The 15,892-nt window shown below is 48.5% G+C and overlaps 1 protein-coding gene across 4 annotated transcripts in view; it reads right to left on the bottom strand.

The window, feature by feature from the left end:
- The window catches only part of NRF1 (nuclear respiratory factor 1), a 72,251-nt gene that overhangs the window by 33,488 nt on the left and 22,871 nt on the right, over positions 1 to 15,892 (bottom strand). For 3 of the 4 annotated variants that reach the window (XR_013922439.1, XM_080348864.1, XM_080348866.1), the window contains exons 4-9: positions 14,702 to 14,828; positions 14,012 to 14,152; positions 7,293 to 7,451; positions 6,115 to 6,309; positions 3,806 to 3,907; positions 912 to 1,069 (exon numbers count right to left, since the gene is read on the bottom strand). Coding sequence is in view for 3 of the 4 variants with exons in the window: in XM_080348864.1 (XP_080204990.1) it covers positions 912 to 1,069; positions 3,806 to 3,907; positions 6,115 to 6,309; positions 7,293 to 7,451; positions 14,012 to 14,152; positions 14,702 to 14,828 (882 nt within the window). In the remaining variant the exon portion in view is untranslated. The remainder of the gene's footprint in view (positions 1 to 911; positions 1,070 to 3,805; positions 3,908 to 6,114; positions 6,310 to 7,292; positions 7,452 to 14,011; positions 14,153 to 14,701; positions 14,829 to 15,892) is intronic. The other variant, XM_080348865.1, reaches the window with a different exon arrangement.

The following is a 15,892-nucleotide window of genomic DNA, read 5'->3' as shown; positions in this document are numbered from 1 at the left end:
TAGCGATGGGACGAAATGAAAATCAAAAGCCCACTGATGTTCTAGTCAAGAAAAACCCACAGAAAAACCTATTGCCTGGAAATGTACAGGATAAAATCCTGCAAGTTGGATTCCAAGAGATGGGTTTTTTCCTGCAATTCCACGCCTAGTGACTTTAGCTGTTCTTCTTACGGTGTCCTAAAAAGTTCACTGGTTTTAAAAAGGCAATTTTACAGTGAAATTATTAGTAAAAAGCCTACTTAACCAACCTCACATGGTAGTACAAAAGAACATAACTATGGACCTGAATCTGGAGCACAAAGAGAAGAAACAGTTCTGGGTGTGTTTGTGATTCAACTGCAACAGCAATTTGGAAGCAAGATGCTGAATGCCCCCAAGATCAAGGGGAGTCATTTAGTCATTTGTGTATAAAAAAGGTCTTAGAGCTTTGCTCTGACCATCAGCTGGGGGGACTTGTGCCTTGTCCTAACCCACAGCTGCTTCTAGACCAAAATCCTGATCTGGATGAGGAAAATATTTTGTCTACACCTCAGCAGTGTGAAACTTCCCATGTCGCTGGGGCCAACGCTGTGTCTTTTAGTAAGAAACCATTAATAATACCGAGGGAGACCCAGATCAGAATGTTTAACAGGTGCTATTAGCACATCATGACTCTTACTTGCTTGGCAAGCTCACTTCTGTAACTGGACCCTTGCTGTACAAATAAGATCATTTACAGGGTAGAGTTACTACCTCTCTTTTCCTCTTTCAGGAAATTTCCATGTCAGTGTTCTTCTGTGGTTACAGTGGAGATCACAAACTGTCCTGCAGACACCTGGACACAGGAATTTGCTACGGGAAAGTCCCTACTAGGACTTCCCACAGTGGTTTTTGCATCGCTAAAGTGAAAAGCCGCCATCTCTCCGCCGTACCTGTTGAGTGCCATGGTAACAGTTGCTCCTTGTTGCATCTCCTGAGATGCTGCCACCGCTGCTTCTGCTAATGATGCCACCGCCTGCGTGGCCTCTGATGCCTGCGTCGTCTGGATGGTCATCTCACCCCCCTGTAGCGTTGCCCAGTTCTGCTCCACCTACGGGGAAAAACACAAAGAAAGGCCTTAGGGTAGGATGTTATCCCAGGAACGCACGGTTGCTTCCTAAAGTGGAAGTGCCATAGAATTCCAAGAGGTTTTTGCAGAATCCTGCATGTACTCTGGAGAAAAAAAGGGAGGGAGCACCTGAGCACATCACTGGAGTGAGTTTCTCCAGTGAGCCCATGGTTTTAGTTGCTGTTCTCCACATGTTCAACCTCCAAACATCTTTTCACGCACGTGGAAAGAGCAACCCATAAATATCTGCGAAGCTCCTCGATCTCCCACAAATCCCTCTTGTCCGGCCACCTTTGCCACAAAAGGGGACAGTGCTGGTCACTGGTGTGTTCAGATCAGCCTGGGCGCTTCATTATATTAAACAGCTGCATTTCTGCGGTGCTGGAAACCCAACGTGGATCACGTCCTCCAGGGAAACAGGCTGTGCTTGTCCCCCTGTTTCCATTTCTCTGCACTCATCCGCTGTCATTTTGGAGAAAAGTCCGTGCTCGCATTCAGGATTTATTGGTACAGCAATTGTGAACTTGGGTGTGTTTGAGCCAACTGGAATTTCTTTGTGTTGCAGCAATATACTTGATAACAAAAGGCATCAGATGGAAAATGTTCATCTATTTCGGGTACTTTCAATTCCCTTACTTCAGACCTTTACGCAGACAGGTCTCATATCACTTGAAGTTCAGGCTCGGTTGCTCGTTTTCCACCTTGCCCACGTTTCTCCATTTGGGAGTTCACAGCTCACAAGATAACGAGTATACAGCCACAAAATCCACCAGGATGTGAACTAGAAATATGCATTGGACCAAATAACCTAAAGAAGCGGAGGACGCTGTTGTGCTTTCACTCACATCTTCTATCACACACTCCTCAGCAGCCGCCAATCTGGTTTTCCAGCATTTGCACAGGTGCTCAGCACAGTTTTCTAACCATCCTAACGTTCAATGCACCTTCATTGTCCTGTGCCCAGAGCTGCACCTGGGCAAAAGGATCCAAAGCAGGGAGGAAGCAGTGAGCATTGCAAAAAGGAGAAAGGAAGCTCATTTTAGAGAACACAACATCTTCTAGGAAAGACGCAACCCAGTTTGAGCGCCCAGAGAGGAAGAACTTGCAGACGGTAAAGATTTGAAGAGAGTCTGACTGAGTTTGTGAGCAGCCCTGCTCCGCGCTGATAAGCATCCTATAAACACATCCGTTAACTCCAAGGTATCTCAAATCAAGAGATAGCGGGACAAAAACACCCCCAAAGAGGCTGCCGGCAAGCTGTGGGTCTGTGTGTGCAGAGAAACAGCACCCAACCCCAAAGCAAGTTTATTTTGTCCAAGGTAATGCTCAGATATTCCTTTCATGTTAGGAATTAGATGCGTGTGTTCCCCTGATCTCTACTTGTGCCTTTGAAAAATTTCTTTCTGATCTCAAGAGATACAACCGGCTCCTGAAAACCCAGAATGGGCACAGCTGGACAAGGGAAAGGAAAGTTTCAAGATCACGGCCCCGGAGCCCGTTTATTACGGGTCTGAGGTGGAAACGAGGTCTGGAGCGGAGCAAAGCTGTTCTGTGCTGCCACCTCTCGCTGCGAAAGCACAATCCAGGCAGAGCCGCCCTGACCGCGTCACCCCCGTGCACACTGTGCGGCCAGAAATTCCGGCGTGCAAAGGGGCACGAAGCGACCTGCAGCCTGGTTTGAACGCGGGTTGCGTGGCAGAAAAGAGGGTAAAAGTACATTTGTGGTCTTGAATGAATGTTCCTTAAACACACACAATAAAATCGTTACTACTCAATTAAAAAAAAAAGTGGGAAAATAAATGTTTGCAAATTTGAGTGTTCAGATTTAAGGGTTGAAATGGTCTGATTGATCCTCGACAGAAACAACTTTGCAATGTCGCAAAGCAGAGGAAACTTTCGCAGTAAGCGGAACAGTAACTCCACGGTACCTCCTGCTGTCTCTGCACTGCTGTGCGTTTATCCAGCTCTCTCTGGGATTTACCTGCAAACCTCCCCAAAAGCTGCGGCAAAGGGAACAGCCCCATTTCATCCAGAGGTCAACGGATTCGCCCACAGCCCTGCAATATCCTTTGGATCCACCGGCTCAGAACACCCCAGGCATCGCCCCCAACTCCGAACTGACAACCAAGCACCCACAGAACGGTTATTCGATATGAAAACACAAACGTGTACGTGCGTATGTTGTTAAGTCTCTGCTACAGCAGATCATAGAATCATTTTGGTTGGAAAAGACCTTTAAGATCATCAGGTCCAAACAACAAAATAAATAATATGTAAGTATGAAATATGGAAAGGAGGAAATTCAGACAAAGGGATGCTCAAATGCTCATATTAAAAAGCATCGCACCCACAGAGAATAATAATTACTAATAACAGTAATTGCAGAGCTCACAGAAAATACGACCACCGAATGGTCCAAATCAGAACACCCCGCACATCAATCATTATAAATAATGCTCCCATTCACTGGGTCTCTCATCTCCAGGCTTCCACCATAATTGCATTTGTGCAGTTCTGAGTTAAAATGACAACAGTTCAGCACTTTCTACACGAAATTTTATAGATTCTTACATTCAGATGTATGTCAACCCTTAACACAGCACCAAGCAAGGCTTGGTGTCTCCTGGGACCACATAATTCTAGTAAATATTGAAGTTTACAGAAGTTCAGATAGGATAGTTCTGGTCTGTGCCTCATGAACACGACCCAGGTCCTCACCTCGCCATCAGTCACCGCAGAATAATTGACTTGTGCGACGGTCACTGTGGTGGGCAGCTCTGAGGCATCGGCCAGCGTGGCAACGGTAGCGCCGGTGCCAACCTGCGGAAAGCAACAAAACACCGTTGGACACGTTGGTTAGTGCAGGAAAACCTCCACAGAATTCAGACAAAGGGATGCTCAAATGCTCTTATATTAAAAAGCATCGCATCCACAGAGAATAATAATTACTAATAACAGTAATTGCAGAGCTCACAGAAAATACAACCACCGAATGGTCCTGGATCAGAACACCCTGCACATCAATTACTATTTATAATGCTCCCATTCACTGGGTCTCTCATCTCCAGGCACCTCCAGTTCACCCTCAACATCCCATCGCCTTTGGAAATTACCTTTTCCCCATTTAACAGCTGGGAAAAGACAAAGGTAGGGAGATGTGCGGCTTTGTTTCTAAGGAGAATTAAATAGAAACATATGGAAGTCAATGGGATCTCAGGTGCCCAGCACCTCAAAAAACGCTAGTCAAAGGGCAAATGTACGTTAGCAGGTGAGCAAACAGAACCAGCCTGGTGAGTAACGACCTCTGAAAAGCTTTTGTGTGGGGAAAAAGAAAACACACAAACAAAATCAAACATGTTTTTACCTTCATGGTTGTGAGGTGAGAACAATCAACAGAGAATGATGTTTGGGACTGCACTGAAAACATGATGTTCAAGAGGGACAAACCATGGGTCAGTTCAGCACGAGGGCAGAGGTGGTTTGGGGGCAGGGACACGGGGGAAACCGAGGCTCAAATCCCACACCCACGAGGAGCTTTCGGGAAGTTTCAAGAAAGGACTTAAATTTCTGATATTCCTGAGCTGCCAGAACCTGCTCCCCCCAACAAGGATTGCATGGAGAACTGCAGAACCACTGAGCCTGAACGCGGCCCCTTCTGCCCCGAATCCCCCTCTGTACCATGGTACAGAAGCATCGTTACCCCAGGGAGCGTCACGAGGATAAATATATTTGGGGTGTGTGATGTATATATTGTGCTTGCAGTGTAAGATGAAGAACATGGGGCACAGAAATACCTCATGCCACAGATTAAGCTGTTTCCTGCCATTAAGGAAAGGCGGCCCCGCCACTTCTCCTCCCATCACTCCATCCCATTGCCACCACAGGCATTGTGTGGCCACATCATTAATTGTACTTTTTATAAATGGGTTCATTAAACTCAGTTCAGATCCCTTGACCAAATAGCTACAGAAATGCTTGTACTGCCATAACAGGAGAACGAGGGATGGGAGTGGGGAAGAGAGAGGACAAGACTGGTTCTTTGGGTGGGAGCATTGGGTAAACGCGCCTGCAGGCTAAGAAACACAGATAAAGACAAAATTCCTGAAGGACAAGTCAAGCTACCAAAAGGAGTTTGCTCTAAACCACCTCCCTGATGCGGCAACTTGATCCCAAGCCTGCCATGATGGGAATGGACAAGCTGGAGAACTGGGCCCATGTGAATCTCGTGAGGTTTAACAAGGCCAAGTGCAAGGTCCTGAACATGGGTCATGTCAAGCCCCACTATTGACCCAGGCTGGGGATGGAGGGATGGGGAGCAGCCCCCGGGAGAAGGAACTGGGGTGCTGAGGGGTGAAAGATGGAACATGAGCTGGCAACGTGCGCTTGCAGCCCAGAAATCAACCGTATCCTGGGCTGTGTGACCAGCAGCGTGGGCAGCAGGTCAGGGAGGGGATCCTGCCCCTCTGCCCCGCTCTGCTGAGACCCCCCTGCAGTGCTGGGCCAGCTCTGGGTCCTCAGCACAGGACACACATGGACCTGCTGGAGAGGGGCCAGAGGAGCCACAGGAATGACCCGAGACTGGAACAGCCCTGCTGGGGACACGCTGAGAGAGTTGGGGTGTTCAGCTGGAGAACAGAAGCCCCAAGGAGACCTTAGTGCAGCTTTTCCAGACTTTTAAGTCTGGAAAGGGACCCATAAGAAAGATGGGGACAGACTTTTGAGCAGGACCTGTTGTGATAGGACAAGGGGTGATGGTTTTAAACTAAAGGAGGGAGATTCAGGCTGGACGTGAGGAAGAAATTGTTGCCCTGAGGGCGGTGAGAGCCTGGCCCAGGTTGGCCAGAGAGGTGGTGGATGAACCATCCCTGGAGACATCCCAGGCCAGGCTGGACGGGGCTCTGAGCAACCTGAGCTGCTGAAGATGTCCCTGCTCATGGCATGGGGGGAACCGGGGGGAGCTGGGAAGGTCCCTTCCAACCCAAACTAGTCTATGATTCTAAGCTTCTAAGCTGGAGATTTTCACTCACCTGGATGAGGGAGACGGTGCCATCGGGGTTACTGAAGGTTTGTACCACGGTTTGTGAGGGCACCAGGTGTGCTATACTGTGTGTGGTCGTTGTCTGCTGTGTTTGCTGATCCTCGAACGCGTAGAGCAGGTCTTCACGCCCGTGCTGCTTGTAGCAGTTCTTCACAATCGTCCGCAACGCTTGGGTCCATGACACCTACCAGCAGAATCAAAAAGAGCAAAGAGTCAGCGTAAGGAAACATTCTGAACAACTGCAGTGCTTCCGCTGTTACGATTTGCCTGCTTATCTTTACTGGGCTTTATTGGGTGGTTTTCAACAAATTCTCGAACCAAAAAAAGGCCCCAAATACCTAATTCCTCTCTTCTCATCCCCCACTTTCCCCAAGACTCAGAAACCGCTTTGGAGAGCGACTGAATTTCTGCGTACAGACACAGAACAGGCGCAGCTGGGCAAGGGAAAGGAAAGTTTCTCAGTGAAATGTTTCACTGGCTTTCAAGGAATTCTAAGGAAGGAATTGGGGCTGACAAGTAGAAAACCCATGTAGGAAAGCACCGTGTGCTACAGCACCATTCCCAGCCTCGCTGGGCACCCCTCCCCACCAGACCCACATCAGCCTGCACAGGTCCTGCCCCTTGCTGGACTTTCTTTGGTTACCTCTGTGACGGGCTGGTAGAAACATCATCTGCAACTGATATCCAAGACTTTTTCACCCAGTTCTCTCATTTTTCCTGGCTTCACAGCACATTTTTGACCACCTCCCTCTCAGTACAAAGGTCCCTGCTGCTCAGGACGGGACAGAATCCCTTCAAAGGCTTCAAGAGGCTGTGAAGCAGACTCTGCACTAAGTGACCTACATATTCAGAGAGCAGACTTGTCTTAGACTGGGTAGGCCATTTCCTCTGCTCCTGGCGCTTGTTCCTGGGGAGCAGAGCCCGACCCCCCTGGCTCCAAGCTCCTTTCAGGCAGTTCAGAGATCAGAAGGTCTCCCCTCAGCTCCTGTTCTCCAGCTGAACCCCCAGGTCCCTCAGCCGCTCCATCACACTTGTGCTCCAGCCCCTCACCAGCTCCGTTCCCTTCTCTCCACTTGCTCCAGCACCTCAAGGCCTTTCTTGGCGTGAAGGGCCCAGAACTGTCCCCCAGGATTCGAGGTTTGGCCCCACGACATGAGAGATACGCACCCGCTGCTTCTGCTCGTCTGTGCGGACGTCGCTCCGAACGTTGGCCCAAGGAATGTCCTCAGGCCACCAGATGGGTTTGCAGCTTTCCTTGCCCCAGCCTGGCTTCCCACGACCCGTGGAATACTTCAGCATCTCGGGGATGAAAGCTCGTAGCTGTGCCTGGAACAAACGGCATATGAGAGTTGAAGGTTGTTTCCTGAATTCATATCTCTGTACTATACACCTCAAAAGTACCAGAATTATTACATTTAAGTCCCATCCTGTTGGAACCGTCAACTGGAAGAGGCCTCAATGCCTAAAGAAAATGATGAAATACTTTACTGTCTTCTCCCAAGACTGAGCTGAGAACAGCTGAGCAGCACGTGGAAAAGCAAAACTAAAATTACATCAGCCAATTGCAACAATAAGGTACAAACACACACTGTATTAACACAATATTCATGGTTCAAACGCTACCGTACAGAAAACAACCACACTCAGCGTCCCCACAGGAACTGAGATGTGAGCTGACGTACGTTTTACAGAGATGCTGCGATGAGGATGGAGCTTCAGCGAGCCGCTTGGCTGTAAAAAACACAGTATCACACATACATTTCTCTACCCCTGCAGAATAAAACACACACTGGACTAATTTTCTGGATCTATTTTAATATTTTGTCAGAGTGGGGACACCTTTCAACCTGGTATTACTTCTTAGCGCACACAAACACTGGTCAACTAGTGACCACCTTTACCAGCAGGAGATAGTACCTTAAAAATAGATTTATAAAGCAAATTGAGCAGATTTGCCATGAAGAGCAAGTCATATCCGCAGTGTTATCCAAGACAATACAAAACTCAGAGGGTTTTATGAAACTTTTGGGGGTTGTACTAGGGGCTCGGCCTCAGGAAAAGGCTGGTTCGGGAAGAGAAGCAGAGCTCACGACCACATACAGTGGAGAAAACCTTATTAACTTAAAGCTAAATAGCTGTGTTTAAGAACATCTCCCTCCACCCTTTCACAGACTGCGGGTTGTCCCCGTGGTCTCTGCAAAAATGCCTAAGGCCACTAAGAACGATGCTAAAGGCACTGGGATCTGTGGATGCTTTTTTGGACACAGGACCGCTCCTCAAAGCCAGAGCCCAGCTGGGAGATGTAACACGGGCCCCGGTTTACACAGCTAAATAGAAAAATTGAAGTGTGCTCTGGTAAAAAGAAAACAATTTCTTTGTATTTACTACATTTACTACATTACATGCAGTTTGCAGCAGCGGCTGGGGACTTTATGGCAATAAAAATCCAGTAGATGTGTGAGGCCATATAGTGTATCTGCTGCACACCCTAGAAGAATCTCTCTTGCTCAGAGCTGCATTTCAGTTCCCCCACCCCATGGACATCCTGAACCACCTCAGAAAAGCTCTGTCATTTACAAATGGGAGCACACCAAAATAAATCACTTGGGTGCCTTTTTTCCCAGCCCAGGTCCAGCCTGTCCATGATGCACCTTCCACCGCAGGCCCAGCGCTGAAATGCTCCCCAGTCCCCATTTATTCCAATTCCTAATGGCTCTGGTGCAAAAACAGTTAAAAGCTCCTTTGCCGAATTGTGATCACAAGCCACGCTCCTTGTTACCAGCTGGATTAATTACTGGTCCCAGGGAGTTCAGCGGCTCAGGCTACTCAAGGCACTTGTTCAGGAGGGTTTGGCTTTAATCCGCCAGGGAGACAATCAGCAGCGGCGTTACAACCTGCTCCACGCGAGGACTTCTCTAATTAGTGCTGTAACGAGGTCTCACTCCGGCAGCACAGGCTACGGCACCAAGACAAAGACCCTGCAGCTCTCAGGGTGCAACCACTTCATTCTGCTACTCCAGCCACGAACCACCCGAAAATCAAACCTCTGCTAAAGCAAAAAACCCAGCAGTTCACTCTGATTTACAGAAGCAGCAGCTTTGGAAAGGCTCCTATAATTGTTTTGAGAGAAACTTTAAGAAATGTTTCTTAACATTTGTTAAACTCAAGTGTTAGTGGTAAGGAGCTAATCCTGATTTTACCATCTGCAATGGCCCAAAGCAGAGACAACTGCACCCCAGAGCTGGGAATAACAAGTTGTCCTGTGTGCGGAGAGTCCAGAAACGCTCCGATCTTAAGGTTTACACCTTGCTAAGGAAAGTGGTTTTTAAAAGGGAGCAAAACGCTTGCTGGGAATTTTCTACCTGTCGCACAGCTCAGCCTCAGGATCTCCAAAAAGCAGCACCTGGGAAAAGCAAAGTCGAGTCCACCCAGGGCTCGGCTGCACCTCAAAGTGCAAGAGAGCAAAGCGGCAATTGCAACAAAGCCCCCAGGTATTCTCTTCACTGGCTCTTTTTGCAACAGCCGATTTTAGTCTCAATAATCTTTAAGTTTAAAAGTTTAAACATCCAGATTAAAACGCCAGGCACCTGTCAAGGCCGTGACCAAGCTGTCACCATGGGTTTCCTGCTGTGACAACCCGCGTGTCCCCGGCCGCACCGCGCGCGGTCTCGCTGGCGGGTGCTCTCTGCAGCAGGACCAGAGCAGGTTTGCCGACGTCATAAATTCATCACGGCAAAGATAAGACGCAGGGTCAGCCTGGGTGTCCTCAACAAGAAGCGCTGTCACTCAGCAAACACAGCAGTTCATGCCCGGCCACAAGAATCAAACCTAAAATTAACCACCTGGCCAGCAGTGCAAAAAGCAGGAGGTGCTGTGGGTTTCCCCATGGAAGTGTCTGCTCATGGATTTACTCTTTATGCAAATATTTCTTGTCTTCCACTCTGCAACCATGGTTAAGTCATAAGAATGAGTGACTTGCTCTCATGTTCCAGAGGGGCAGAGCCGGGGACCGGGCTGTGTCGCTCAGGATCGCCACCCAGCAGGGTTTGGAGATCTGAGTGCTGGACATGGCTGCTTGTTCTTGCTGGAATCGCACAATCATTTGGGTTGGAAGAGACCCTCAAGGTCATCAAGTCCAACCATAACCCACCCTGTCCCTGCCCCATGTCCCTGAGAACTTCATATCCATCTGTCCAGCCCTCCAGGGCTGGTGACTCCAGCACTGCCCTGGGCAGCCTGTTCCAATGCCCCACAGCCCTTTGGGGAAGAAATTGTTCCCACATCCAACCTCAACCTCCCCTGGCGCAACTTGAGGCCGTTTCCTCTGCTCCTGGCGCTTGTTCCTGGGGAGCAGAGCCCGACCCCCCTGGCTCCAAGCTCCTTTCAGGCAGTTCAGAGATCAGAAGGTCTCCCCTCAGCTCCTGTTCTCCAGCTGAACCTCCCAGGTCCCTCAGCCGCTCCATCACACTTGTGCTCCACCCCTGAGGTGATTTCTTGAGCCCTGAGGTGATTCTGCTGCCCCTGGCGCCGCCATTTTGAGCCCTGAGGTGAGGGGCCCAAATCTGCCCCCAGGATTCGAGGCACGATGCAGACTCTGAGCTTAAATGTTGTGCCAGCCGGCAGCTGCCGGTCCCCACATCCCACCTCTGACCGGGACCAGAAGGGAGCACCAGCAAGGCCCAGCGATGGGGTCCAGCACTGCAGGATGGCCCCTGCCCCTCCATGGAGAGGACCTGACAGCCACAAACTGAGTTTAGTGACCGTCTTCCAGCACCTGGCTTCTCCTACATACAAACTATCATGCACATCAAGATATCTGCTGTTTGTGCTAAAGCTTTTTGCAGGGCAGCACGCAAACAGACATCAAGATGATTTTTGAGAGGCCCAGATCAACTTTGGTGGCTTGTATAAGCAGCCTGCAAGTCATAAGGGCACATTAAGTTTAAAAAAAAAAGTCAGATTAAAGCACAAATCACCTGTTCAGAAAAGCATAAACAAACTCTAGTGACCTCAATGAGAGCCGACCGTAGCATTGACCTCAGCGCTGCCCAATCTGACTCCTAAATCATATCAGCGAGAGCGAGTTTAACGGCAAACTCAGCTCTGACGTGTAGAGTCAACGTAGCCAAAGTCCATAAAACAATGAGATTTCTCTGTGTAACAGCTGCGGGGTAAAAGCCCCACCGCAAAACATTGGTTTGCTCTGCACAAAGTGGGTGACGCTCTCCATTCGCATCTTTGCTCAGGCTAGCGAAGGCTTTATTTCCCTCAAGACCACAAGGGAAGCAGAGCAATTAAAAGGAGTTATTTTCATCTCCTTGTTGAGGAGATGCTGGAAGCAGAGGCCTCGTTTTTCCCCTCCCTGTCACACACCTTTTAATTGTGCTGCCCAGTTTATACTGACAAATATTTCGGTTTCCCACAGGGCTTTGTGAAACTTAGTCAAAAAAGCTCATTTCTTGTTAACAAAGGATATTGACAGCTCTGCGAATCAAGGTTCCTACAAACAAACGGTGGCATCTCCAGCAGCACAACAGGTTGCAGTGATGTGGGAGTCAGAGTTGCCATCCACGCTCTCAAACTAATGTATTTCAAATGGCAAAAGAACCCCCAAAACCAAAACCAGCATGGTGTCCTTATCGCGATCAGCATATATGTGTTTCCATTCTATTTAAAGTTTGCCCCCCAAGTCTGGAAAAACAGGGTGTTTCACAAAGATGGACCCAACATGGTTACAATTACACATAAATTTCCAAACGAGTTCTCAAGTTTTAGTAACCTTTTTAGAAATGCTCTATGTTCCCTCCACAGACTGTAAGAGTTTCGTTCACGGGCGGTTCGTGGTTGCAGAGATATAGTGATTTCAAATGGGGTCCATCTTTTTGAAACACCCCATCTAGAGCAGCTGGAGGATTTCAGTAACAAAATAATCTCCTAAACACCACATGCCCTGTTTTACTCCTTGAAAATTTTCCAAGGAGACCTGCTGGGTTGTGAAAATCCATGCAGGAGTCTGCAGACCTGTCCGTTCAATCCAGGGCTGTGTCCTCCAGTGGCCTGAGGTCATTCCAGGATCTCAAAAAAAATGTTTAAAGACATTTATAAAATATCATTTCTGTATAATTTATGGGGAAACTGAAGCTGGGCTAACTGGGACAGCGATGGTCGGCCAAACGGGGCACGAAGAGCAGGGGTTCTGTCCATATAGCTTAGGAGAAACCTTCACAAGACTGTTTTGAGTTAGCACATCGCACTAAAAAGACAAGAGCTGCTCCTAAGATACTTGTTTTACCATAACACAGCACAAGAGGACTTCAAATAAGAGGCTTTACATTGTTACGCTGCTGCATCTGCAGTTTGCACGCGTGCTGACCAAAGGCCCTGCAGAACACAAAGAACAACCATTTGTTGTTTAACAGAGCCGTAAGGAACTCTGGGGGACACAGGAGTGTTGCACATGCGGGAAAAATACCCCAAACTCAGAATGGAGAGCTGCTTCCCACGTGGAGACACGGAGCAATCCAACCCCAGGGCAACGTGTGCGAGGTTTCCTCAAGACGGAGGCCATGCCACATTTGGAAGAAAAAAGCCAACCTTATTTTTAGCTTAACGTGAAAAGTATTACCATTTTAACCATAGAATTCTATGGCTATTAGTGTTTTATCCATAAAATAGAAGCAGAAAACACTTAAGTGACCTTTGATGTTAAAATATTTCATTTCCGACTCTTATCACAATAAATAAACAATATGCATTATAAATCCAGCCGGGGGCTTCTCTGAAGTGAGAGCTTGGCACTGTTATTGCTGCTTTGAAGGTGCGTGCAACACCAACAGCCAAAAACTCACAGATCTTGATACTGGTCTTTTTATACGTGCACATATTCTGCGCGCTGCAAGCCAGACAAGTTTCTCAGATGCGTTACTGGATTGCAAGAACCTCATGTCCTGATTTCGTTCCTCCACACTCGTTCCTCTCCCATTTCTTTCTGGCACTTCAGTACCAGCTCGTTGCCTTTGCGTGTTTCTCAGAGCCCACGTGCTGTGGGTACAGGCACCTCCAACGTCGCTACTCGCACTGCCCGAGGATGCTACTCAGCTTAATCACTTAAAAATGACTTAAAAATCCAGTGACTAAGCTTTTGTCTTATGTTGGCACAGATTAGGAACACGATCTGTTACCAGCCAAGGTACAGGAGATTTCTTTGTATAATTTTATTTGAACTGCGAGCTCATCTGATTCCACCTAAGTAATGGAAATGGTGTTTTGAGCAGAAATGTCCCTAGAGATGATCCCTCCTACACCAAGGAAGGTCCCCTAGGGGGTCCTCTCCTCTTTCTCCCAGCAATGAGGAGGTTAACACAGGGCTGGACCTGGAGACAAAGGGAAGTCCCCCCTGTCTCCACCAGAAATATCTCACTCAGGGTCTGATCTGGAGTTAAACAAGATATGGAGAAAGCAAGATCCCCTCTGCTCCAATCCGCAGCAGAAAATCAAGGAGGGAACGAACGAGAGCACACAAAAAGGTCCAAGGAACATAAGGCCAAACTCTACTCCAGGAGCGACCTTCCTAAAAATCACTGTAAGGTATGGAACAAGTATCTTCCCTGTCCATAGATGACACGAGGTGACAAAAACAGCTCAATAGGGAACGCCCCCAGCAGCCTGAGCTCTAATCCTTACCAGCATTTCTACTGTTTCACGTGGAAAATAAGCCCAAATAACAAAGCTTCACATCTAACTACTACCTGAGCTGCTACAGTCCCACGGGAAAGAGGAGATTGAATGCATCCCCTAGAGATGCAGACATAAGCTCCACTGCAAAATAACAGGATGTGACAGCAAGATGCCAAATCTCTCCGGTTCTGCCACATCTGGCCGCTTACCTGGGTCATCTTGTCCACCGAGACGGGGATGCCGTCGATGGTGAGGGGCGGTAACTCGGAGTTAACCTCCTGAGGCGTAGGAGCGTGTTCCGCTAGCGCCGACTCCAGGTCCTCCAGAATCATGCTCTTGTACTTGCGTACCTGTGGGGAATCGTTAAGCTCAGGTAAACAAGGTAAGGAGCACCAGGAGAGGTGAGGGCAAGGACGCGGGGCCGGCCGCCTTCCCCAAGGGGCCGCGGAGCAGGAGCAGCGAGCAAGAAAAAAACACCCACTGGGCCCAAAGACGTGGCCGTTTCGATGATGAAACATCAAGTAACGCTGGCAAGTGGAAATATTAACAGGACTGAAAGTTCTGAAGCAAGATTTATCACAGTGAGGATCTGCTCAGTTTACCGTCCGGTGTGCAGCGAGGTAAGAGCATGGACAGTGGAGCTGAGTTCAGACAGCTCAGCAATACCTGCTCCCTCTGACTCTTAATGTTTAATGCAGGATATTCAGCCCTGGTGAGATGTGCTGAGCAACCGTTCATGCAGAGAAGGCAGGACCTCAGTACCACTCTGTATACAACCAGAAATCCTCCTCCCGGGGTTTTAGATAGGACTTTGGCTCACTACCAGGCTTGCGAGGCTGCCTTGAAAGCCGCAGAGAAGGCGACTGATTTATCACCCAGCTTTTCCTACAGACACCTACCACGTTCTCCAAGGGTGCAGCACCGAATACTTTAAAGACAGGGTTGGGTTTGGAGGGTGAGATGCAGAGAACGATGGCCTGCTGCCCCACTCGGGTGGTGTATTCATCCAGCGTGGCGCGGAGCTTCCTGCAACACAAAGCAGCCAACAGCTATGAGCTGCGAGCCCTGTGAGAACACAACCCTGGGCATTGTGAATCCCCGTTCTTAACGTTGCTCATTCACAAAGCAGGTGAGAAACGGAGCCTCAGCTGGTCGGATCAGCCGCGTATCCGACTTGTTCCTCGGCTCCGCGGGCCTGCTGCCTTCCCCAAGCTCGCCCAGCAGCTCAAATGTCAATTGTTGTCCCTTCTCTCCTTTTTCCATTCATGTAAAAAGTAAAGAAATCACCAGAGCAGCAAAGCTACGACGGCAAAATCTGCACATCGCTCTGTCACCATCTAAGTGTATTTATTAGCAATACAAAACTTGTAAGGTAGAGAACTTGAATGATTCAGCAGGATTGCAAACACAGGGTATTATTTTACATCCACTGCAATTCTCCAGTACCGAAGTCCTGCTCAAACCAGCCCCGTAAGCGTTAAACTGACAACTACACGACAGGTAAGAGCCAGAAATATTGCAACAGCTCAGCACCGGCACCGGCCACACCAGCAAGTCCCTTCAGAACCATCTCTCTGTGGGAAGAAAATCACATCACATACTTTCCGCCTTCCATTCGCTTTTAAGCAACACAGGAGAATGTGTCAGAAACTAATGAAGCAAGAGAGAGTAGCGGTTATCACCGGATAACCTGAGCGCTCCATCAGGTGGCGGTTCAGTACCTGTCCTGGTCATTTCGGAAGCTGCTTTGAGCAGCAGCCGCAGTGCCAAAAAGCACCAACACCACCAGCAGCTCCGCAGGGATCCCAGAATCAGAACCTGGAGCTTCCCTCTGGATTCGGTGTAAACACCAAGCACAAACACGTCACAATTATCAGAGCGCAAAAAACTGCTGCACTTTGTCAGTAACTCGCGTGTAGTAAAATGAAGTAGTTGCATGAAGGGAGAAGTCAGAATTCCCTTAAACAGGAGTTTTAAAAAACATACATTATTCATGTTTCAAGAAATAAAAGAATTTGCTCTTCAGAAATGTTGCAATAAATATGGCTGGGTCAGCAGAGCTGGACAAGGAGGGAAAACCAGAATGAAGC

Source organism: Nesoenas mayeri, assembly GCF_963082525.1.
Source record: "Nesoenas mayeri genome assembly, chromosome: 1".
In the NCBI taxonomy this organism is placed as follows: Eukaryota; Metazoa; Chordata; class Aves; order Columbiformes; family Columbidae; genus Nesoenas; species Nesoenas mayeri.
Note: the sequence above shows the minus strand (reverse complement) of the source record. Positions and strands in the feature narration are given on the sequence as shown.